Source organism: Rutilus rutilus, assembly GCF_951802725.1.
Source record: "Rutilus rutilus genome assembly, chromosome: 19".
NCBI classification, from domain to species: domain Eukaryota; kingdom Metazoa; phylum Chordata; class Actinopteri; order Cypriniformes; family Leuciscidae; genus Rutilus; species Rutilus rutilus.
In genome coordinates this window covers 16,196,739-16,221,364 of record NC_140232.1, presented here as the reverse complement: position 1 = coordinate 16,221,364, position 24,626 = coordinate 16,196,739, and the positions used below count along the sequence as shown (strand labels likewise).

Genomic DNA, 24,626 nt, shown 5'->3' with positions numbered 1-24,626 from the left:
TCATGGCCCTAGAGGTCTGTAAGAATTTTGAAAGAAATCGGCCACTAGTTGGCGCTAATGAGTTTTATGGCTCTGTAATCACGTGGTGTTACACTTATCATCACAAAATGCATATCATTTGATAGATCTGCTTATGCTGAACAACTTTGCCTCTAGAACCATTGCTGTCAATCAAACAGTTTATTAATTATTCACGAATATGTTAAAAACCTACTTTTGCGAACTAGTCCCTGGTTTTTTGCCCGATCGGAACCAAACGAGTCTAGGACAATTCTCTGGACTCTCTAGATCAATAATTATCAAAAAAAAGTTGAACTTTTGCATTTGGATGGCTGTAATAGGGTCATTTATAAAATGGGCGTGGCAAGATACACTAAAAAGCCTATAAATCCTAAATGAAAACTCAGAACTTCACAAAAATTGGTGAGCATATGTGACATAACATCATTAACAAGCATGCCAAATTTTATGGAGATCGGACCAAAGGTGGCGCTATAACTGTTAAAAAGCTTTAAAACCATATATTTCTTATGGTACATTGCCTGTATTGGCTGTAAATGGTGTTTTCCATCTATTATTTCAGTGGTTACATGCTTGCTAAATAAAACATAATAACTTTTGATGCTTTTGTGCTTAAAAACCCTTAAAGGCCTTAATAGCTTGAACCCCGATAAATGCTGCTTGCAGCTTTAATTTTTGTTTGTTTTTGCGCACAAAAAGTATTCTCGTCGCTTTATAAACTTAAGATTGAGCCACTGGAGTCACTTGGACTATATTAACGATGTCTTTAATACATTTTCTGGGCCAGCAAGTTATAATGTCTTAGAAGCCTATGGAGCAGTGAGACAGAACTCAGATTTAATAAAAAATATCTTAATTTGTGTTCCGAAGATGAACGGAGGTCTTACGGGGTTGGAACAACATGAGGGTGAGTCATTACTGACAGAATTTTCATTTTTGGGTGAACTAACCCTTTAAAAGTGGCGTTTCCATTCTAATTATGCTTTTAAACGAAAGTTTGCCTGGAGTTGTGTTGTGCATTCCTGTGAAAGTAAATAAAAGGAAGCAGGTGCAACTGAATAGGTATGTGTTCTCTTTTTATGTGAAATGATAAACACCAGTTTAATTCAACAATGATTGGTGTGCACTCATGACACAAATTAATATATATTGTAAAACATTGGTCAAATATCGATGCTTGAATCTTAAGTCTTTTAAGTAAAGACCAAACGTTAACTTCTGTCATGCTCATTTTGTGATTCAGCTAGTTTTCAGTCAACTGGTGAAATGGTGAGGTTGTGTGACGTTGTTCTATGGAGGTGTGTTAAGGGCGGGTTTTACGGTAGCGCTGCTGGGCTACTGGCCCGACAGTGGAAACGCAACTTGATTTTGGGCTCAGTGCTTGAGGTCCGAGGCTATTGGCCCCGCCCGGCATGTTGTTAGCCCTAACTTACACTGGCCGACAGTTGAAAAACAGCTATTGAGGCCAGATGTTTCAGAGCCTGCTTGGACCTTTGCTTGTCTTGAGGGGGAGTCTTACGACTCCCAAGTGGATGATTTATTAAATATAACAATTAATTGTTTGTCTGATCGGTCCACAAAATGATGTACAAATATATTTACTCAGCGATAGTTAATTTAATGTATTAACTAATGTTAACAAATTAAACCTTGTTACTGAAAAACCATACAAACTCAATATATTTTTGCAGCATTTATTAACCTTTGATAATGTTAGTAAATAAAATGTCCATGTCAGAGGCCACACACACACACACGGAGATGTGCATGTGAATGCATGAACACTCACATTTGTGGCTCTTGCTTGAAGATTACTAGAGTAACCGACACTAGCGTCGCACCACATAGATGTTGTTGGAGTGTAATTAAGTTTTCCTCTTGCAGTGAGGGGAGAATCTGAAACTGTGTGGGATGAGGGTTTGGTTAGGGGGCGTATGCAAATTTTCTGCAGCATTAAAGATTAACCAATGATTTTAGAAGTTAACCTAATTACATAGAGCTATTTAAAGGTGTACAGATGATTCAGTCATAAAACCAGCATGCTGTCTAATGTGCCGAGTGCTTCTCTCCTCTCTTGTCTTTTCCCTGAGTAATGCCTCATCAACATTACTTATTTGTACTTCTCACTTTCTCTCTCTGTCTGTCTCTCTCAATTTTATTTTAATTTCAGTTGAGTGTGCTTCGTTGGTACGACAAGAACAGTACATTTGTATTGTACGAACAGTGAAAAGTATGCGAAATATAGCAAAATAATGGTAGTGTAACAAATAAAACAAATCAAAATCGAATTACTGTTCAAATATTTTGGGTCAGTAAGAGTTTTTTAATGTTTTTGAAAGAAGTCTCTTATGCCCACCAAGACTGAATTTCTTTTATTAAAAAATACAGTAATAAAATTAGTAGTATTGTAATTTAAAATAACTGTTTTCTATTTTAAGATATTTTAAAATTTTAATTATTTCTGTAGTGGCAAAACAGAATTTTCATTACTATAGTCCTCAGTTTCACATGATCCTTTTGGAAAGTATTCTAATATGCAAATTTGATTTCAAAACAGTTCTAAAAAAATTTTCAGGATCCTTTGACGAATACAGTTTAAAATAGCATTTATTTGAAATATAATTTTTTTAACAATATGAAAGTCTTTACTTTCACTTTTGATCAATTTAATAAATCCTTGCTGAATAAAAATATTAATTTCTTTAAAAAAATGACTGACTTCAAACTTTTGACTGTTAATAATTAAATTTGATTTCATTTACAACAATAGTGCAGAGTAAAAAATAAATAAAAAATCAGCACATTTATAAAAAAGAACTGAATTACAAAGATAAAATGATTTAAAATTATATTAAAGTCCATGCACAGTTTATAGGTTCATGTAATTCCACAGAATCTTGACAATATTGCGTCAAAATGTAATCATTTCCTCTTCCTCTGAAACAACTTTTCTTTTTTTCTGATGTCCATTAGGCCATGCAGGTTTAGTGATGGACTCTCTATTCTAAGTGTGTTGTGTGGAGACTGCATGATTCCTGTTGACTACTGATCTCTATAGTCCAAACCCTCAGTGTCAGTCTTTCTAAGACAGATGGGCCGCAGCGTCTCTCTCTTACTGTCTCCTCTCACTCTCTCCCTGTCTTGCTCTCCCTAAGATGAATAATGCATTGACCAACACCAGCTGTGTTGGAAACACTCTGTTCTTACCAGGAATACACCCCGCCGTCTAAACGTGTGTTTATCAGTGTGTGCCTGTGAATATTTCTGCTAGACACAATCACACTTGAACATTTGTACCACAAAACTGAGATTCTAACCTTGCGTGTTGTTTGTGTGTTGACAGGAGAGTGAGCTTCAGCATGTTCTGCAGGAGAAAGCACGTCTGAATCTCCGGTTGTTCAACGATACCCAGAAGGCAACAAAGTATGAGCAGGTAAGCAGTCGGTCTCGTTGTAGCTTACGGCTGCATGACAAACCCTCGCCATCTACTTTGCTCACACACACAATGGCATTGTAATCCATTCGCGCCATCATCTGTTCCCTGGTGGAGAGCAGTAATGGTGTTTTTGCCACTTGAATGGAAGTGGAGGATTGTTCCTCATAAAGCTGGAGGCCTTGGGCTGCCCGGCATACATTTCAGCATCCTCTAACTCAATCCGGCGAGTCCCCCTGCCCCTCAGGAGCACAGCAGTGACCACCCACTCACTCATGAGATTGATGAGTTCATCTCTGAACGGGTGTATCAATGTACAGTGTATGAGTATGGAAGATTTGTGTGTAGATATAAATGTCATGCAGAGTTTGGTTTATGCTAAAGGAGAAACACTGTAAGAATAAGGTTTGACTTTAACGTAAAGAAATCACAGTTACAAATACTTGACTCGCGAGGAAATTTTTTGGAATTTTTGTCATAAGGAAAAATATTTGTACAGTACCATTCAAAAGTGTAGGGTCAGTAAAATCAATTTGTAGACAGGAAGCGAAGTGGGAGAGAGAGAGGGCGACGGGATCCGGAAAGGTCCACGAGTGCTGCCCGCTATCGGCGCTAATTACGAATAAAACATTTTTGTTGAAAGGTTACAGTTATAATCATCATTGAAAATAATAAGAAATGTCTTTTGAGCTCCAAATCAGCATATCAGAATGATTTCTGAAGGACGTTAACACTGAAGACTGGAGTAATGATGCTGAAAATGTAGCTTTGCATCACAGGAATAAATTAAATTTTAAAATTATTCAGTTGCTAAAATAATTCTAATTACAATATTTTATTTTTACTGTATTTTTGGTCAAATAAATGCAGCCTACGTGAGCATAACGTGAGCAGCCTACGTGAGAGTTCTTTCAAAGACATAAAATAAATCACATCCCAGACTTTTAAACAGTGCATTTTTCTATAAAACAACGCGCAGTTCACTTTGTTGACCAGCAATAATTATTTGTGGCCAATAAATGTTTGAATTCACTCACCATTGACCAAAAGCTCATTGTGAACCCTGAGTATCTGTCAATGGTCAGAATGTTGTGCAGTTAGTACTTTCAAACTGGCAAAGAGTCTGTACCGAAGTGCACAAAGATTTAACGTCTTAAATAATGATGAAAATGCCATTCATACTTTAAACTGACTGAGATGAGAACTGCTCCTTCATGAATCAAGTTAATCATTTGATAAATGTCTCTTTCCATGTGTTAAAAATAGATCTGTAGTGGCATGGGCAGTTATACAGTACCATGACAGATAATTGCTCTGCATTTTATTAAATAATGTGAGGTTTAGATTTCCAAGTCACTGTTAATTAAGTGTCATTGATATAGTGTTATAGTTTTTGTTAATATTTTAAATTAGATTTTATATTTATATTTTCGTTTTAGTAATTTTGTTGGGTTTGTGTAATTTTTATTAGTTTTCTTTTTATCCACGTCTATATAGTTTTTATAATGTATTTATTAGTTTTAGGTTAATTATTTAAGTTTTAGTTAAGTTATTTTAGTACTTAGTAATACTTAGTACTAATACTTAGTAATTTTATTTCAGATATTATTTACTTTGTTTTGTATAGTGGTGCATTGTTACCACTTGCATATTATTTTTAACCACTCAATTATGTCATAATAATGAGATGTTATGTTGTTTAAAAAATATATTCTCTCGTTTAACCATTCAATTCAAAGGATTTGCTGTGGAGTGAGAGGAAATAGCCTAAATTTGTGCTTTATTAAATGGGGATACCATTTACGGAAATGCATTACTCCCACCCACATTAACTTTAGTCAAATTATAGCCATACAATTATAGGCTAATTATGAGGGATCCTTGGAAGATTTTCTACCTTATAAGGGGTCCATGGCCCGTCACGTGGGTTTTGTTTCTTGTTCCTTGTTCTTGTCTGTCATGTGATCCCCTGTTCTAGTCATGTGATCCTGCCATGTGTTCCCTTGTCTGTTGTGTCATGTTGTCATTGGGTCATTGTTTAATTGTTCACAGGTGTCCCTTGTCTTGTCATTAGTCTTTTGTGTATTTAGCCCTCATGTTTGCCCTGTGTCTTTGTCGAGTATTGAATGTTTCCTGTTATGTCATGTAAGTTAATGTTCTTGTTTTGACTTCATTCGTTACAGCCCCAACAAGTTTGAGAACCCCTGGTTTAAATGAAGTCTGATGAACTGTAAATCAATAAATCACAACAATCCCGTGCTATGGTTTCTGCCATTGATACAGGCTTTGGCAGAAGGTATTTTTTGTCATTATTAAAGGGATACTCCACTTTTTTCGGAAATAAGCTCATTTTACATCTCCCCCAGAGTTAAACAGTTGAGTTTTACCGTTTTAGAATCCATTCAGCCGAACTCCGGGTCTGACGGTACCACTTTTAGCATAGCTTAGCACAGATCATTGATTCTGATGAGTCCAGTAGCATTTCTTTCAAAATGACCAAAGAGTTTCAATATTTTTCCTATTTAAAACTTGACTCTTCTGTAGTTAAACCGTGTACTAAGATCGACGGAAAATGAAAAGTTGCGATTTTCTAAGCCTATATGGCTAGGAACTACTCTCATTCCGGCGTAATAATCAAGGAACTGTGTGGCTGTACCATGAGTGCAGCAGGCGTAGTGATATGACGCAGCGCCTGAAAATAGTCCCCAGCTCGGTAACTTCTTCCAACGTGACCGGGACTAAGTTTGTCTAACCTATTAGACCTATTTTCAGGCGCTGCGTCATATCATTACGCCTGCTGCACTCATGGTACAGCCGCACAGTTCCTTGATTATTACGCCGGAATGAGAGTAGTTCCTAGCCATATAGGCTTAGAAAATCGCAACTTTTCATTTTCCGTCGATCTTAGTACACGGTTTAACTACAGAAGAGTCAAGTTTTAAATAGGAAAAATATTGAAACTCTTTGGTCATTTTGAAAGAAATGCTACTGGACTCATCAGAATCAATGATCTGTGCTAAGCTATGCTAAAAGTGGTACCGTCAGACCCGGAGTTCGGCTGAATGGATTCTAAAACGGTAAAACTCAACTGTTTAACTCTGGGGGAGATGTAAAATGAGCATATTTCCGAAAAAAGTGGAGTATCCCTTTAAGAGAAAATATATCATCATAACATCTCAACATAACATCTAGTGGTGTAACGAGACATCGTTATTTCGAGATATCGCTATAAAGAAATGCAACAATATGTATCGGTGATGTAAACGATACGATTCGCAATATAGAGTTAGTTTTATACAAGACTGAGTTTACTGTATTTATATGGTATAATTCACCCAAAAATGTAAATTCTGCCATCATGTCGTTTCAAACCTATATTTTTCATGAAACCTGAGAGATTTCTGTTCCTCCATTTCCGCCCCCCCCCCCAAGTCCATCCCTCTAAAACTTAAAATATCCAAAAAATGGCATCGTAATAATCATAATTGAGTGGTCTAATCCAAATCACATAGCATCTCATTATTATGAGAAAATATATAGTTGAAATGACATAACATCTCATTATTACGACATTATTGAGAGGAAAAAATAATGTATGTGGTAGCAATGCGCCACTGTAGTTTCGAGTGATGATTTTTTTTTTTTTTTATGGCTAAACTTTTAGTAAATTACAATAAGCCTGTTCCAAGACCTTCAGTCCAGTTACCCCAATGGAGCTTTTCTGAGTCAAAGGGCACATTTCTTCTCCCTTTTAGCTCTTGGTGTCAATGTATTTTGGGGTATTTTCTAATCTATCAGTTGTATGTGTCTTCTGTATAGAGCTTGTGTCTGTGTGTTGATCCTTAAAGGGTAAAAATGTAATTTCCTGGATGGTGAAGTTGAACGTCCCTTGTGATGTTGATCTTGCGATGATGGTCTTGAAGTATGAGTTTGTGCATGTTGTCACGGAAAAGCAATTTCCTGAAGGCCCGTTTTATTACAGTGTCAAGAGTCAAGACACATTGTTGAACAAGACATTTTAAGTCAGTTTTTGGCGTGTATGTTTGTGCATAACTTAGCATATATTGGAGACTTTTCTTCAAGGGTCTGAATAGTGGCGGTGAAGAAGTAACTCTCTGGAACTGGCAGAGAGTACGTTCTTGAGCAGCAGTATGTTTACAAGTGCTAGTTTGTCACAGCACTGATGGACCATAACTGCCATCACACAGACTTATATTACCAACATACACAGCACTACATATCACTTAAAGGAGAACTCCGGTCAATTTTAACATTGAGCTAATTTTTTTGTACATTTGGAGTGCTGTCAGTACAGAGAACAACGACAAAAATTGGTGTTGCCTACACCGTGTTATCCTCGTTTTAAAATTTGCACCCTGTTGACTTCAATGGGGCAAGTTTTAAACCTGCTCTTAGCCTCTTAACATCCTTGATGTGTCATTACAAGTGCACAGGTCATGTGAGTGATTCCTTCGGAGTAAACGCGGGTGAATCTGACTGCAGTAGATGTGAAAGATATGAATAAACATACCTGTATTTACATCCTGTTTTCGGTCGAAGTCCACAGTAGTCGATTGTCGAGTTCACGCGCGTGATCATAGGTACTAAACCTATGCGCGTGAACTCGACAATCGATTACTGTGGACTTCGACCGAAAACAGGATGTAAATACAAGTATGTGCGCTGGCTGAATAAACATCATTTTTATTCATATCTTTCACATCTACTGCAGTCAGATTCACCCGCGTTCACTCCGAAGGAATCACTCACATGACCTGTGCACTTGTAATGACACATCAAGGATGTTAAGAGGCTAAGAGCAGGTTTAAAACTTGCCCCATTGAAGTCAACAGGGTGCAAATTTTAAAAAGAGGATAACACGTTGTAGGCAACACCGATTTTTGTCGTTGTTCTCTGTATTGACAGCACTCCAAATGTACAAAAAAATGAGCTTAATGTTAAAATTGACCGGAGTTCTCCTTTAAGTTCTTGTTTCCAAACACTGCAGTTTCTGAACTCTTCCGAAACCACACAGCTACAAAAGAAAAAAGAAAGAAGCTGAATACCAGTGTCATTTAAATGTTATGTTTCGTTAGTATACTCTACGTCTCGATTAACAGCTGATCTATAAATACAAAATGTTTTGCTCACATTTTTGGGGTGCTAAATCGAATTTTACTCCATTAGTAATAATGGCTATTATTATTATTAATGTTAAAAAACACTTATTTTATATAGAATATATGGATATTTTTGTGGAAATCATGATAAATATTTTCAGGATTCTTTGACGAATAGAATAATCAGAAGAACAGCATTTTGAAATAGAAATCTTTTGTAACAATATGAATGTATTTTACTGTCACCTAACCGTTGAATTGTAGTGTGTCACATTTTCCACAAAAAAAATATTAAGCATCAAATTCTGTTTTCAACATTGATAGTAAGAATTTTTTCTTGAGCAGCAAATCAGCATATTAGAATGATTTCTGAAGAATCATGTGACACTGAACACTGAAGTAATGATGGCATCGCAGGAATAAATAACATTTTAATAATTATATTTCAAACAAATATGTAATAAAAAAATATATATTTTAAAATAGAAAACAGTTATTTTTAATTTTAAAGGTCCCGTTTTTCGTGTGTTTTTGAAGCTTTGATTGGGTCTCATTCATGAAACACGAGCAGAACGAATTTTTGTGCAAATCGTGTGTAAAGTGGTTCTGGCGTAAATTTTCGGATTCATTAAAATGTTCGTATTTTCCAAATGTTAGTTGGTTGGAAAGAAATTTACACCTGCTCCCAGCCACGCGTAAATAGTGCGTTTAACATCCGAACGTTTTGCTCATTAATAAGGCTGCATTTTAATTCACCTTAATCGGTTACATATTTACACAGCATTTTGAAAAAATATTATATATAGTAATTACATACGTTTTTTCTTTTTACTTTTATCACGAGAGCCAGTAATAGCATCTGCAGTGCAAACGGAACACAAGTCCGCAAGTCTTTTTCTTTTTTCTTTTTTTTCTTTTTTTTTATATTCAAGCTGTTTATTCTTTTTTTTTTATTTCTTTTTTTTTTACAATTCCGCAAGTCACAAGTGTTGCAGCCAAGCTTCATGTCGAACCATTTTCTTTTCACTTCTGGGACTGTTCGATTAACAGATGAAACTCCATTAACTGCATCTGTAATATGCTGCCAAAAATCCTTTTTTTTTAGGACCTGATACGCCACTATGTACGCTTGAAAATAAAATGTGGCGTTTTGAATGAACTTCTGATAATAAAACTTCAATTTCTGCATCTGAGAAATTTCTCTTCTTCATTCGCTTTTGAGAAGACATGTTGAAATCCTTCGTTTGGTGTCATAATTATGATGCCCATATATAGTTGTCAGTCGGTTTAAATGGGCGGGATTTATGGTAATTGAGAATGAGCGTGCACGCGTGTCCCATTTACGACTGATTGGAATTCATTAACACACACACACATTTCACTATCAAATCTGACGTTTACGAAGTATTTGTGAATCAGGAGAAGAATTTTCGGGAATGTCTCTTTACGCGGAAATCACTCACATATTTACTCGTATATTTACGAATGTTTCATGAATGAGACCCATTGTGTTTACAGTGTGCAATATAACATGTGTTCATGTTTCGCGTGTAAAAAAACACAGTATTTTTCACACAATTTACTTATCTGTATACTGCTGTTTTCAGTGTCCTAAGAACGGGCTGATGACTTCCTTGTTCTATGAAGTCCCTCCTTCAGAAATACGTAACGAGTTCTGATTGTGCCAGCGGTTCCTGTGTTGTGATTCGACAGCAGCTTAGCGCACGTTGCCCTGAAAGGTCACGCCTCTTACCAATAACCAGTGGCGGTTCTAGGATTTTTCTGTAACAGGGGCCATTAAGGGGCCACATGTTACATTCAGGGGCCAAATACAGGGTACATTCAAGCACACAAAATAATTTATTCAGTACGGTGCAAATACATTTCGGCAGTCATTCCTTTTTCAAACGCTCTAATAAAAAATGATAAGCCAGTAAAGTTCTTAATGATGTTTTTCATTTATTTATACTGTGCATAAAGGACACAATGCACTTCTTTCTGAATGCCACCTTTTAGGTTTCATAATCATGTCGTCGCTTATAAACAGTAAATTATTGTTAATTGTTTGGGGGTGGAATTGCATCTGTGATCGTTGTGAAGAATTCTCCGGTTGCTCTTCTCGTCGACAATTGATGGCTGGGAATCTCTAGGCACCTCATGATTCGATTCGATTACGATTCAGAGGGTAACGATTATCGATTATTAACGATTTTTTTTTTTACTACTTGGTACTTTTAAAGCAAAGTATTTATGATGACCCATAACGAACTTACTTCCAATACTTCCTATATTAATTTTATTAATAAAACAAATGGAAGTGATTTGGTAAGTCAACTGTAAGGTTACATTTGCCAGCATATGTCCCAACATCGCAAAGAACCAACAGGAAAATAAATGTGTGCCTGTACTAGCAGCATACTTGTAGTAAATTAATACAAACTGCAGCATATTCTGAATCTCTAGCATTTAATAATAGACTTCTAACCAACATCCGACAAAAAAAAATATTTTGCTGTAGCAAATTCACAAACAGTTTTCGTTCAAAAATATAGAATTATGTACCAGCAGCTCTCATACAAACATAATGCTTGTGGACTTGCGCATATTCGGAATAATTAGTAACATACAAAGCCGCTCTTAATCACAACTAAATAATAAAGAGTTATGACTTGAAATGTTTGGGGTTTGGGAAATTGCCAATTGTCCATACGTTAGCTTTTAACGAAGAGGGTGCCGTTTCGAATTTGGCGCTCAGCCATCATGCGTCTTTTATGTGCGCGACTCACCTTGTGCACGCCACAGACTGTCCGCTTTAGAGTTCCGCCTTTTGCGTTCCGTCAATATTACGAAAAAAAAAAATTACGACATTTGTGAATCGATTCAGAATCGTCCACGTCCGCATCGCGATGCATCTAAGAATCGATTTTTTCCCCCACCCCTAGGAACGGGGGCCAATCAGGGGCCAATCAGATTTCAGCAGGGGCCAGGACCCCTGTGGCCCCGCCTCTAGAACCGCCCCTGCCAATAACGTCAGAGAATGTAGACGGGCTCTGATAACGTGGAGATGCATGCGCTCAGGGAAGGCCAAACAAAGGTGATTGGACCCCGGGATGAAAATAACAGCGTCTCGACGACATGGCGACAAACACACTCTACAAATGCAACTCTTCCTCTTCTCCGTGGGAGCGCAACAAGACCACGCCCCCTTTTTTTGTGTATTCTTGTGAGCGGAGGTTAGTCAAAAAAACTGTTCTAGTGACGTCATTAAAGAAGGAAGTAGAGGGATGTAGTCCAAACGGGCCGTTCGATGTAGGCGACTTCTGTTAAATAAAATATCTCGCTTGGCATTGAACTTTGAGAATTTTACAGATATTATTTATACTCTAACAACAACATTACACACTAACTAAAGTTTGAAACATGGGATCACGAAGAACGGGACCTTTAATAATGTTTAAAAATATTTGACTGTATTTTTAATCAAATAAATGCTGCCTTGCTGGGCTCCATTGGTTTTGTCTTCTAGTGCAGCACCTTTGAACTATAATCGTCTACTTTGGTCTTCTTTTGATGTGCACTTTTCTGGTCTCCCCTAGTTCTGTCTCACACCTGCATGTGTGATCTGTTACCTCTGATTTATGCCTGCTAGCATCAGCACCCCTGTAGCCTGCTTATGGTTAATCTTTTAGTCGTGTCTGTGTCAGTATTTAGTTGGAGGCACATCTTGGCACCCGATCCTGGCAGAGCAGTGTCCTCCTGCTGAGCTGTTCGAAGGTAGGCCTAGTCCGATACGTCCGAGTAGGTGTGTTGTCAAACGCTGTTGCAAAACACGATCCCCGCTCCCTCATTAGACATTTATGAATGCAGTTCCTATGAGGCGATAGAAATACGGAGGAAGGGAAAGGAGAAAGAAAAAAACATCCTCAGAAATCATCAGAAAGTCTTTGTACTGTGAGTGTGTGATATTTATAAAGAATTACAGTATAACACTTTCCACAACTTATGGTTTGTGAGTCCTAGCAGTGCACTGTATTCATTTATCTTGTCCAAAGTGCTTATAGGCGAGCTTGGGAGCAAATGAGAGTAAATCCTCACAGCCATGATCCAACATCTAGCAGAAAACCTTCTCAGAGGTGTGGAAGCTGTTAGGGAAGAGAAACTTCTTATTAATTCTAATGGGTTTTGGGCCATTGATATGACACACATTTTTCTCTCCTTTCTATTAATATAAAGATACAATTCATACACCGCACCGGAATTCATTTTTTACTGAAACAACAAAAATGAAGTTTTCATTTAGCCAAAAAACGAAACTCTATAGAATAAAGTTCATTTAAGAAACCTAATCAATCAATTCAATTCAATTTTTCAAACCAGTAAAAAAAAAAAAATTAAGATTACAATTGTAAGAACTTGTTTTAAACGAGATTTTAAAAGATTTTTCTGTTTAGTGTAGTGGGTGTGCAGAGTTTCACTAAGACTTTTTCCACCTTATTTTGCGACGTGGAAGTAAGCTATTTTCTTTGAATGTGTGAGACTTCCGATTCATTAGCCGCTTTAGGAAATTATTAATATAAAATAATATAACAACAATTAAAAGTTTGCGTTATAAAGCAGCATAACGGACTGTTTTTCTACAGGTAAAATAACTGTGAATGACACTGGAAGTGAATGACACTGGAAGCCAGAGGCGTTCAAGTTATGGCTGCGCCTGCTCTTTCGTTAAAAATAAGGTGGAGATATTGGCCCACATTGAAGGCTATAGCACAAAACGGCTCCTTATGTTACGATGCTAAACTGAGAGCAGTAATGGTGTGACGTGTGAGTCATGTGAGCCTGCTCTTGCTTGAAAAGATTGGTCCTTCATGCATCACTTATTTTGTGTGCCCAATCTCAAATAGCTGTTTCAGAGTGAGACATCGTTGAATCTACAGCTCTGTCCCAGCTCTCAGAATGGAAGTCATCAAGATGGCAGCTGCTCCATCTACACAGCTTGTCAATCCAGTCTGTTACTGGCTCAGCATTACTGTAGGGTCTTCAACCTTTTTCGGAGACACATTGGTGGACAGAGAGGTTGTTGGAAATGCATGCACACTTATATTAACATTTTGAAATTAAACTTAGGGGTGGAAATCTTTTGGTACCTCTCGATTCGATTCAAATCGATTCTTGAGGTCAGGATTCTCGATTTTGTATCAATTTTCGATTCGATATATGCACAGATTTGAGTACAGTAGTTTACTGTTTTGTGTTACATTTGACTACTGTAGACAGTTTATTAGGTCTAGAAGAAAAAATATCACTGAAGTAATGACTTGACTTTCAGCCTTCTGTAATAAAGCAAGGCAGCCCTGAGACAAATAGAAAAACTACAATGTACTATACTAGAAAATAATAATAAAGAAAATTCCTTGATGCAAAAATAAAAACTTATTTGAACTTAAATTAAATGAAAATAAATAAACAATAGGAAAAATACAATAGAAAAATATACATATTAAACAAAATATTTTTTTCAGGTACAGTAGTCTAGTTTCATTAACGCCTTAAGAAATACTACAGAAACTGAATAATCAAATGTAAGAATAAAATACTGTATAGTCTTCACTGTATGAATTAAATATAAATAATAAAGATACAAAAGTGATTCAGTTAAAAGCAGTGAGTGATTTTCTGTTTGTTTTTTTAATTTTATTAACATTAATGAAACCGATGGCGTTAGTTTATTAGGCTGCTGTCCCTTTAAGAACAAATGCACGGATCTAATATACTGTTACACATTCAGTTAGTTCCCAACTATTTACGTTCACGTGGGACATATTCAGACTGTGTTTATGTAAATACTCCACACGATGTGCATTTTGACATAATTGTGTGTGTATTTGACCATTCAAGCACAAGAAGATGTGAAAGAGAACTGTGCTTCGGCTGTGTGTCCGTCAGCGAGAGCACCGCATTGAGTCCTTTTTCGCGGCTTATTGTGATTAATAACACTCTAACGTGTCAATAACTTTAAGTAGTATTGCGAAGTTAAAGTAGTGTTACACCTTTGTGAAATTTGTGAATCGATGCGAATCGGCAGAAGATAGAATCACAGTTAATTTGTGAATTGATTTTTTTTTCCCCACCCTTAAAGCTTACACTGAAAAGGTATTAATAATCTGTTCTTTGCTGATGGGCTAACTATCCGGACAGCCAAACCCCTGACAATATTACAGAAACAGTTAAAAACTCTTAACTACATACTGATCACTCTTTTATTAAAAGAAAAGAAATATTCTGTGCTCTTACTATTGTTTTACCCTACCTGGTCTAGATTGGACTATTCTAGAGAATGTTTGAAACTTTGCATTTCTAGCACTTTGGCATTATTATGCAATATGTTATTATTATATTTCTAGCAGTGCACAATGAAGACAAGGAAGATATAGTCTTTAATAAACTTCACAGGAACCAAAACACACAATACATAAAAGAATGAACACAAGCAAACAGGAACAGAACAAAACCAAACTAAAACACAAACAAACTGAACATAAACCTATATATTATATTATATAATGACTATTATAATAGTTATCATTGATGTACTTTGCATTATTTATGTCCATTTACACATTTATGGCAAGAAACATTTTGCAGATTTACTTTTGGTAACATTAGTATTGTGTTTTTATTTAACTGCCTTTTTTATTTAAAAAAAATAAAAAAAGAATTTATTTATTTATTTAATTTAATTTTATTTGCTACTGTAGCTGACTAAATAGTGAAATAGTAGTATTTTGCAGCTGTTTTTATACTCTTATATACTATACGTACATTCTTTCCCAGGGTTTTTCTTTCCTAAGGGTTATTGTAGTTGAATAAATCTAAAACCACAACCGCATTGTGTTTTATAATAAATTTTCCCTCTAAAGTATGCAAATTTTGGCAATATGAATTATACTGCCCTATAACGGCACAATCCCTTAAACACATGAAACAACATTCAAATAATAATAAAAATAATAAAGAAGAACTTTAGTCGGATATAGTTGGATCATGAAATGTTGCATTTTGATATTATTGGTTAATATACATTTTTTACCTGCCCACATGCTCTGGTAACTGTACCCATAAAATTAAGTTGTAGGTGGACAAAGTTAGTACATTTTCATAAAAGATTATAAAAACCTTTTTTACTCCATCATAATCTGACACAAAAAAAATACATAAAAAAGGAATATGGTCAGTTTTGATATCATGTTCTGTTGAATTTGTTCTTGAGTGTCTTTAGCCCAACACCACTATGACTATCCAACGACATGCCGGTTGAATGTCATAAGAATCAACAATACAAGTGTAATAGGTCAAACACATTTCCTCTAGAACAAGCATATTCAGCTGTAATTGCAGTTTCAGTACGTGTGTGTGGTTCAGGTTGCAGATAAGAGATGAGTGTCAGATTGGACAGGCGTGGAGTGTGTACTTGCTACCTCTGACTCTGTCAGCTCAGCTTTTTATCATGACTGACGCCAAGATCGATACAGGACGTCAACCCCTCTGCTCTCGGTCTCTAAATACACGACTCTCACCCCAGAGCTCACTGCTGACTACACATGCTCCATTTATCGCATAAAAGTGAATGAAGACAAACGGAAAATATCATTTTCAAATGATCAAAGTATTTAATAGCCAAATGTAATTATTTGAAGAAACCCTTTCATGATGTATCAGTGGAGATGTAATATTATTATTATCATATTGTGTATTATATTTTTATAGAATTATATTATTGTGATTTAATATTTTAAGATAGTCATTATTGATGTACTTTACATCATTGATGTGCATTTTAATTTTAAAGGTGTACAAAGTAATATTTTCTCATTTCAAACATTTTCCACAAAGAAACAAACTACTTCTGAAAAATATCTTGAAATATGAAAAAAATATATATATATATTTTGGTAATATTAATACTGTTTGAAGTTTTTGAAGTTCTGTTTGAACTTGTCTGAAGTTTAAAATCATTGGTTACCCGTAAGCCAATCACATAACGTTTGGTTATGACGTGTGTTATGCGCTGGCTCAGCCGCATTGAACTTCAACTGTAAACACATGTATGATGCGAAAACAAAACCATCGAGCGAAATACCGGACTGAACATGGCTGTGAACGACTTTTGCAGATTATGTGAAGTAAAACTACGCATCCACGGTACAATCAGCGTCTACGTCACGGCTCTCAGCCCTAACCCGCCCTCTGTTCGTTGATTGGCCGGCTGTTTTGAGGCCGGAGGAAAACTGAAAGACAGGTCGATATCTCAGACTGAGTACAGAAGCGAACTGAAATTGAGCGGAAGTAGCGGAAGTACAGGCTAGGAGGTTGGTAGATTGTTGAACGATTTCACCTATTAGCCTTGTGGCCACATGCGTCCAGATGGTGTTATTCATACATGATCTTCCTCTACCCCACTGCAGATCCAAAGACAACCACTGCAGATTGATGCTCACAACTACTACCTTAAACTCTCACCTTCAGTAGTTGGTATGAAATAAATGAAATAAATCATCTTTTTTGTTTTCCCCTTGTAAAATCACACTTTATTAAATGTAGCCTAAAGAGAGAGCTGGAATATAAGGGTGGAACAGGGCCTAAAACAGGTCTTTTTTTATTATTATTATTTGGAAAGGATTTAATGACCTTTCACCTTTCTAACTGAGTTCAGAGGGGAAACAGTGTAAGCCTGAAGACATTCTTGATTAATATCTCTCTCTCTCTCTCTCTCTCTCTCTCTCTCTCTCTCTGTCCATAAGGTGAAAAGTGAATATGAACAGCTGCAGGAGGCTCTGTACACTGTGACAGTGGAGAGAGATTGCGCTCTGTTGGAGAGGACTGAGCTCCAAGGCAAACTGGAGAACCTAGAGCAGGTGCTGAAGGTGAGAACCAGCCAGACTCATCCGTTTAAATCCCATAATCAAAAGAAAAAGTTATTGGAAAAAAAAAAATCAAGCCTTTTTTTGTTTTTTTTCTACAGTTCTTCAGTTTTGCATTGTAAAAAATAAATTTCTATCTATCCATCCATCCATTTAAAAAAAAAAAAATCTACAGTTATTTAGTTTTGCATTGTAAAAAATTATTTATCTATCTCTATCCATCCATCCATCCTGAGTTTGGTCTTTGCGTAAAAAATAATGTCACAAATAATATTAACTATATATGGCCCTAAAATAGGATATGTATTTATGATAAATACAATTATACATTTTTTTCCTTTAGATTTTTGGATGAAATTATACATTTCGTGATATTCACCGTATTAAACCATTTCAACCTAAGATTAAAGTGTTATAATTTAGGATCAAGAAATAAAAAGTACGATGTGGATATTTTTCTCACTGGTTACCTGATTAGCCTTCATATATGTTGAGTCGTCAAGCTCAATGGTGGCAAAGTGAAAATGTCATAGTCCTTTATGTAGAGTGAATTGTGTCAGTATACAAGCTCATGTTTCAGGAAACCCAGCTGGCCATGTTTAAGGGCGATTTAGATCATGACCACCACTTTCATCTGTTTTCAAACCTTTTTTTCTCCCTTTGTACTCTTTTATGGCATCACAGGATTGTTTTTTTTACCTTTTAGAGCTGTCGTACACCCTCAAAGTGTGGATCTGTGAGTCCTGGAGCGCCCTAACCCTCCCCTAACGTCTAACCCTCTCCTGCCCCTTCCCTGTCCCTGCCACCTTCCATATTTTTCATTCATCAGGTATATCTAAAGACTTTACAGAAGCCAGCACTAACTGAATGTTGACCTTTTGACTGAATACTAACAGCTGATCTGGATGCCGTATGTGATCTGAATGGTCGGCCAGCTAAGGCACTGTGGAATGCATTTGTGCATGACACAACAGTTATGCACAATTACACCCTCCCCTCACAAAGTAAACTAACCCAGCTCTTCTTTTGAATGTGAGATACACACACTTAATATTGTTTTAAAAAATATGCAATTATGTTTTCATTTAAGTTATAAGGTGACAGTTTTGCTGAATGTACAAAGTGTGAAATATGTTGAAACTATCAGCGTTGATATACAAAAAAAAAGTATATCTATATATAGAGAGAGTCTAAACCAAAAAAATATCATTTGTATTCTATGGTAATATTTGTCTAGTTTTTATGCAGATGCCTTATTATTAGCAAAATAAGCTGGAACAGTGTAATCATTAAAGGATCTTGAAGGGGTTTATTTTGCAATTATGACTGAGCAACTACATTTTGCATAAAATACTTTTACATACTGAAGCATTTTAATAAAGAAAACAGTTTGTTTTATTACATTGCTGTTTGTGACCATTAAAAAAATTAATGGTCACAAACCAAAAATAATACATGAATGAATCAATGAGTGAGTGAGTGAGGGAGCGAGTGAACGAGTGAGTAAGCGAGCGAGTGAACGAGTAAGCGAGCGAGTGAGTGAGTGAGCGAGTGAGTGAGTGAGCAAGCGAATGAGTGAGCAAGTGATTGAGTGATTGGGTGAGTGAACGAGCAAATGAGTGAGTGAATGGGTGAGCAAGTGAGCGAGTGAGTGAATGGGTGAGTGAGTGAGTGAGCGAGCAAGTGATTGAGTGATTGGGTGAGTGAGTGAGTGAGCGAGCAAGTGATTGAGTGATTGGGTGAGTGAACGAGCAAATGAGTGAGTGAATGGGTGAGCGAGTGAGTGAATGAGTGAGTGAGTGAGTGAGTGAGTGAGTGAGCGAGTGAATGAGTGAGTGAGCGAGTGAATGAGTGAGTGGGTAAGTGAATGGGTGAGCGAGTGAATGAGTGAGTGGGTGAGTGAACGAGCGAATGAGTGAGTGAGCGGGTGTGTGTGTGTGTGTGTGTGTGTGTGTGTGTGTGTGTGTGTGAGCGAGTGAGTGAATGAGTGAGTGAATTAGTGACAGTGAGTGAGTGAGTGACTGAGTGATTGGGTGAGTGAACGAGCAAATGAGTGAACGAGCAAATGAGTGAACGAGCAAATGAGTGAGTGAGTGAGTGAGTGAGTGAATGGGTGAGTGAGCGAGTGAGTGAGTGAGCGAGTGAATGAGTGAGTGGGTGAGTGAATGGGTGAGCGAGTGAGTGGGTGAGTGAACGAGCGAATGAGTGAGTGAGTGAGCGAGTGAGCGAGTGGGTGGGTGTGTGTGTGTGTGTGAGCGAGTGAGTGAATGAGTGAGTGAGTGAGTGAATTAGTGACTGTGAGTGAGTGAGCGAGCAAATGAGTGAGATGAGAGAATAAGTAAATAAATAAATTAAATATTTAGCTGTTAAAATGATTAAGCTATTTAATAAGTAAAAAGTACTTGATAATCTATTTCAGACATTACAAATGAGACTTTAGATTTGTATTAGATGCTTTGTCCCATTAGCAATAATCATAGAGATATTCACTAACATTTGATGATCAGATAACCATAACATATTTCACACACAGTACAGTTTGTTCATCCTCTGAAGGTTAGATTATTCTAACCTTCCTCTTCCCTGCACTCCTCTTTAATAGCAGCATGGAAAATTCCTCCTCTACCCTTTATCCCCTGTAACCTCACCTGTCACAAATGGAAAGAAGATTGCTAGGTTTTGTCACTGTGTACTTTTAACAGGTCAGAAGAGCTTCTGGGGATGATGTCGGGCAGTAATCTGCGCTGTTGAACATGCTGTGTTGTTTGCACACACCCTTTCATGTACAGAGCCGTGACTGATCATGCAAAGCTCCGTGGCTGTGCTTTGTCTGGCTGATTGACATGATGCTTCACTTCTGTTTTTGATTTACCTGAAGGGGTGAAGCAAATGACAAAACCTGATTGATGGTGACATTTTGCTCTTGTTTTCAGTGCTTAAAGGAATAGTTCACCCAAAAATGAAGATTCAGTCATCATTTACTCCCCCTCACGTCATTTCAAACCCATATGCTGTTGTTTTTTGTTTTATTTTAGTGACCACATCTATATTCCAAGTTTTCTACAGTCATATGATACCTTTGTTTGATGAACAGACTGAAATTTAGTTGCTATTCACTAAAAATAATTAAAAGAAACAGCCTATGGTTTTAGAATGACTTTATTTTTGGATGTACTGTTCCTTAACTGTTCTTTAGTTTTTAGAAGACAACAAATAAGTGTACATATTCTCAAGGTGTTAACACAGTAAGGGCCCATCCACACAGAATGTGTTTTCGCATTTAAAGTCAGCATGGATGGAAGTTTCGATAGTCTTTTCTTCCTTATATTGTGGTGTATACATCTGAGTGAAACTGCTTCTCGTAGTGCTGGACTAGATTTTGTCCATCGGGAGTTGATTGGATCGTTGTATGGTTGTGGTTTTCTATTGATGTGATGTCATGTGAGTGGCAGGTAGTTATTTTGGGGAAGTTATTTTGTTTAAAGCTGCCGTCGGCAACATTTTTTTTATCATATTCAGTGAAATCGACACTATAATCCAACAGAACAACATAAATAAGGTGGTTTTAGAAAAAAAAACGAGCTTCTAACTCCACCTGGAGCGTGTTATTTGTTTTGCAAAAATCCACCGCTCCTGGATCTTTGGGTCCAATCAGCGCAGGGGGGTGTGAGATCTGACTGTCAATCACAGGTCGTGCACACGCCACAGATCCCCCCTCCCTCGCGCACGTTACAATATCACATACACACGACACGCCTGAAGTTCGCCTGAAGATTGCACGAAGCGTGATGGCGGAGAGAAAATCTACTAACAAGCTTCCAATTCCTCGGTTATTGCTATCTATGGATAGATTAACCAGGGCAGCCTACCTCCGAGTCCATGGTGTTGATCGATGCTGAAGAGACGGACGCGTTCACAGAAAATCAGGTGCACACGCACTGACGAGCACGACCTCGATGGGAGGGTGCTCGCTGGTAGTGGGGAGGGGCTTGAGAGTTGTAAACATTCAAAATTTTGGCTAAGTCGACCCAATCTGCCAGACTTGCCGACTGCCGCTTTAAAGATTGCGAGGGCACATGAATTTGACCAAAATACAATAAATACTGCAATATTCCATACAAATTTAGAATTTTCCATTTTGATTTAATGGTGACTTTATAAATGCAAACACAAGGCCAATGGAGACAATTTAGAGATGCTTTTTAGAAAGGTTAACTTCTTGAAACATGAGTGCTACATTTTTATGAGACCGTCAAGCGCAGTCAAACATGCATGTTTACATAGAAAAACTCGCAAAAACTCGAACAGTGTGCACAGCCCCTAATTCTGAGTTGATGTGCTCAAGTAAGACAGAAATCGTAGCGTTTAGATGAGATACTACAGGATTAGAAGGGATTTCTGTCTTTGGTGCTCCTGGAGACTGATAAAAAAGAGGGTCTGTAGATCAGTGCAGGGACTCTTTGTCGAGTGTTAACAGCAGCTAAAAGCTTTATGACCTAAAAAGTTTTTAATGGAATTATTTCACCCAAAAAGGAAGATTTTAGTATTATCCATCTAACGCAGTTCCAAATCATACTGTTTGACTGTATGCGTGTATCACAAAAGTAGTTATATAACGGCATGTCCAAGCTGTTTTACAATAAAAGTCAATGGTTTCACGGCTGTCCCTGGTCCCCATCCGCTTTGATTGCATGGAAAAAAAGCAGCTTGGACATTCTTCTTAATGTCTCCTTTTGTGCTCCACTCAATAAAGTATGTCAACTTGAGGGTGAGTAAATGATTACTGAGTTTTCTTTTTTGGGTGAACTATCCCTTCAACATTGATTGATGGTTGCTCTCATTCTGTCTGTGTTCATCCTTTGCTGAGTTTCCTCTCACCTCCTGCTCTTTCTTCTCTCTTTCCCAGCATATGCGAGAGGCTGCAGAGAGGAGGCAGCAGCTAGAATTAGAGCATGAACAAGCCTTGGCCGTCCTCAGTGCCAAGCAGCAGGAGATTGACCTTCTGCAGAAGGTGAGAGGTCAGGGTTTCCAACCACACCATACCATAGGATCGAACTCATGCACAGACTATAGTTTACAAGCTTCTGGTGTCTGATTAAACACATTCATTAAACTCATTAATCGAGACTGGATTCTGGTGATAAACTGTTTTACATGGTTTCAGTCTGGTCAAAGCTGGTTTAGATGGTTAATCAGCTGTTGGGTTTTTGTCAGATGATTTTGGACTGGAAATAGGGTATTTCTTTAACTATGGGCTGTGTGTGTGTCTTAATTTATTTTCAATAATTTGCCTTTAATATATATATATATATAAAAATATATATATATACACTCACCTAAAGGATTATTAGGAACACCTGTTCAATTTCTCATTAATGCAATTATCTAATCAACCAATCACATGGCAGTTGCTTCAATGCATTTAGGGGTGTGGTCCTGGTCAAGACAATCTCCTGAACTCCAAACTGAATGTCAGAATGGGAAAGAAAGGTGATTTAAGCAATTTTGAGCGTGGCATGGTTGTTGGTGCCAGACGGGCCGGTCTGAGTATTTCACAATCTGCTCAGTTACTGGGATTTTCACGCACAACCATTTCTAGGGTTTACAAAGAATGGTGTGAAAAGGGAAAAACATCCAGTATGCGGCAGTCCTGTGGGCAAAAATGCCTTGTTGATGCTAGAGGTCAGAGGAGAATGGGCCAAGCTAATAGAAAAGAGCAACTTGGACTGAAATAACCACTCGTTACAACCGAGGTATGCAGCAAAGCATTTGTGAAGCCACAACATGCACAACCTTGAGGCGGATGGGCTACAACATCAGAAGACCCCACCGGGTACCACTCATCTCCACTACAAATAGGAAAAAGAGGCTACAATTTGCACAAGCTCACCAAAATTGGACAGTTGAAGACTGGAAAAATGTTGCCTGGTCTGATGAGTCTCGATTTCTGTTGAGACATTCAGATGGTAGAGTCAGAATTTGGCGTAAACAGAATGAGAACATGGATCCATCATGCCTTGTTACCACTGTGCAGGCTGGTGGTGGTGGTGTAATGGTGTGGGGTTTTCTGTAATGGTGTGGGGTAATGGTTTTCTTGGCACACTTTAGGCCCCTTAGTGCCAATTGGGCATCGTTTAAATGCCACGGCCTACCTGAGCATTGTTTCTGACCATGTCCATCCCTTTATGACCACCATGTACCCATCCTCTGATGGCTACTTCCAGCAGGATAATGCACCATGTCACAAAGCTCGAATCATTTCAAATTGGTTTCTTGAACATGACAATGAGTTCACTGTACTAAAATGGCCCCCACAGTCACCAGATCTCAACCCAATAGAGCATCTTTGGGATGTGGTGGAACGGGAGCTTCGTGCCCTGGATGTGCATCCCACAAATCTCCATCAACTGCAAGATGCTATCCTATCAATATGGGCCAACATTTCTAAAGACTGCTTTCAGCACCTTGTTGAATCAATGCCACGTAGAATTAAGGCAGTTCTGAAGGCGAAAGGGGGTCAAACACAGTATTAGTACGGTGTTCCTAATAATAATTTTTTTTTTTTTTTTTACAATAACATGACTGGAAAATGGACTCCTTTGTTTTGCTAAGGCTGATTTCATAGTATTATATGTATCCTTAAATAAATACAGTTAAATAGTATTTTCAAACATTTTGGATCATTTGACAAAATTACAGCTTATTTGGGGGGATAAAAAAAAAAAACTTTGTCCCAACACAACCAAAAAATTTACATATAAGATTTAAATGGGTTATTTATGCTCTTTGTTTAGATTTTAATATTTAGAAATGTGTACCATATTTAGGGCTGAGCACTGATGGTGTGAGGAAACTAGGGCTGGGCGATATATCGCATGACATTGTTATGCGCATCTCATCAGTAAAGCCGGTTCCTTGATTAGTAGTAAATCGCCATCACCTGCTTTCAGATGGAGCGGCATTTACTACACAGAGCTGTAGTTCACTGACAAGCTGAGCCATATCGCATTAATTATCGCAGGCGATACGTCCGTGATAATTAATGCGATATATCGCCCAGCCCTAGAGGAAACTATTGGAATTGCTCCTTTTTTATAATGGATTTTCACAATTTAAGATAGAAACTAGCAGGAC

The 24,626-nt window shown here is 37.4% G+C and overlaps 1 protein-coding gene across 3 annotated transcripts in view; it reads left to right on the top strand.

Annotated features, from left to right (window-relative positions):
- rimbp2b (RIMS binding protein 2b) overlaps positions 1 to 24,626 on the top strand; it is a 157,492-nt gene that overhangs the window by 82,920 nt on the left and 49,946 nt on the right. For all 3 annotated transcript variants that reach the window (XM_084389491.1, XM_084389490.1, XM_084389492.1), the window contains exons 5-7: positions 3,365 to 3,454; positions 17,373 to 17,495; positions 22,399 to 22,503. In XM_084389491.1, coding sequence (XP_084245617.1) covers positions 3,365 to 3,454; positions 17,373 to 17,495; positions 22,399 to 22,503 — 318 coding nt within the window. The remainder of the gene's footprint in view (positions 1 to 3,364; positions 3,455 to 17,372; positions 17,496 to 22,398; positions 22,504 to 24,626) is intronic.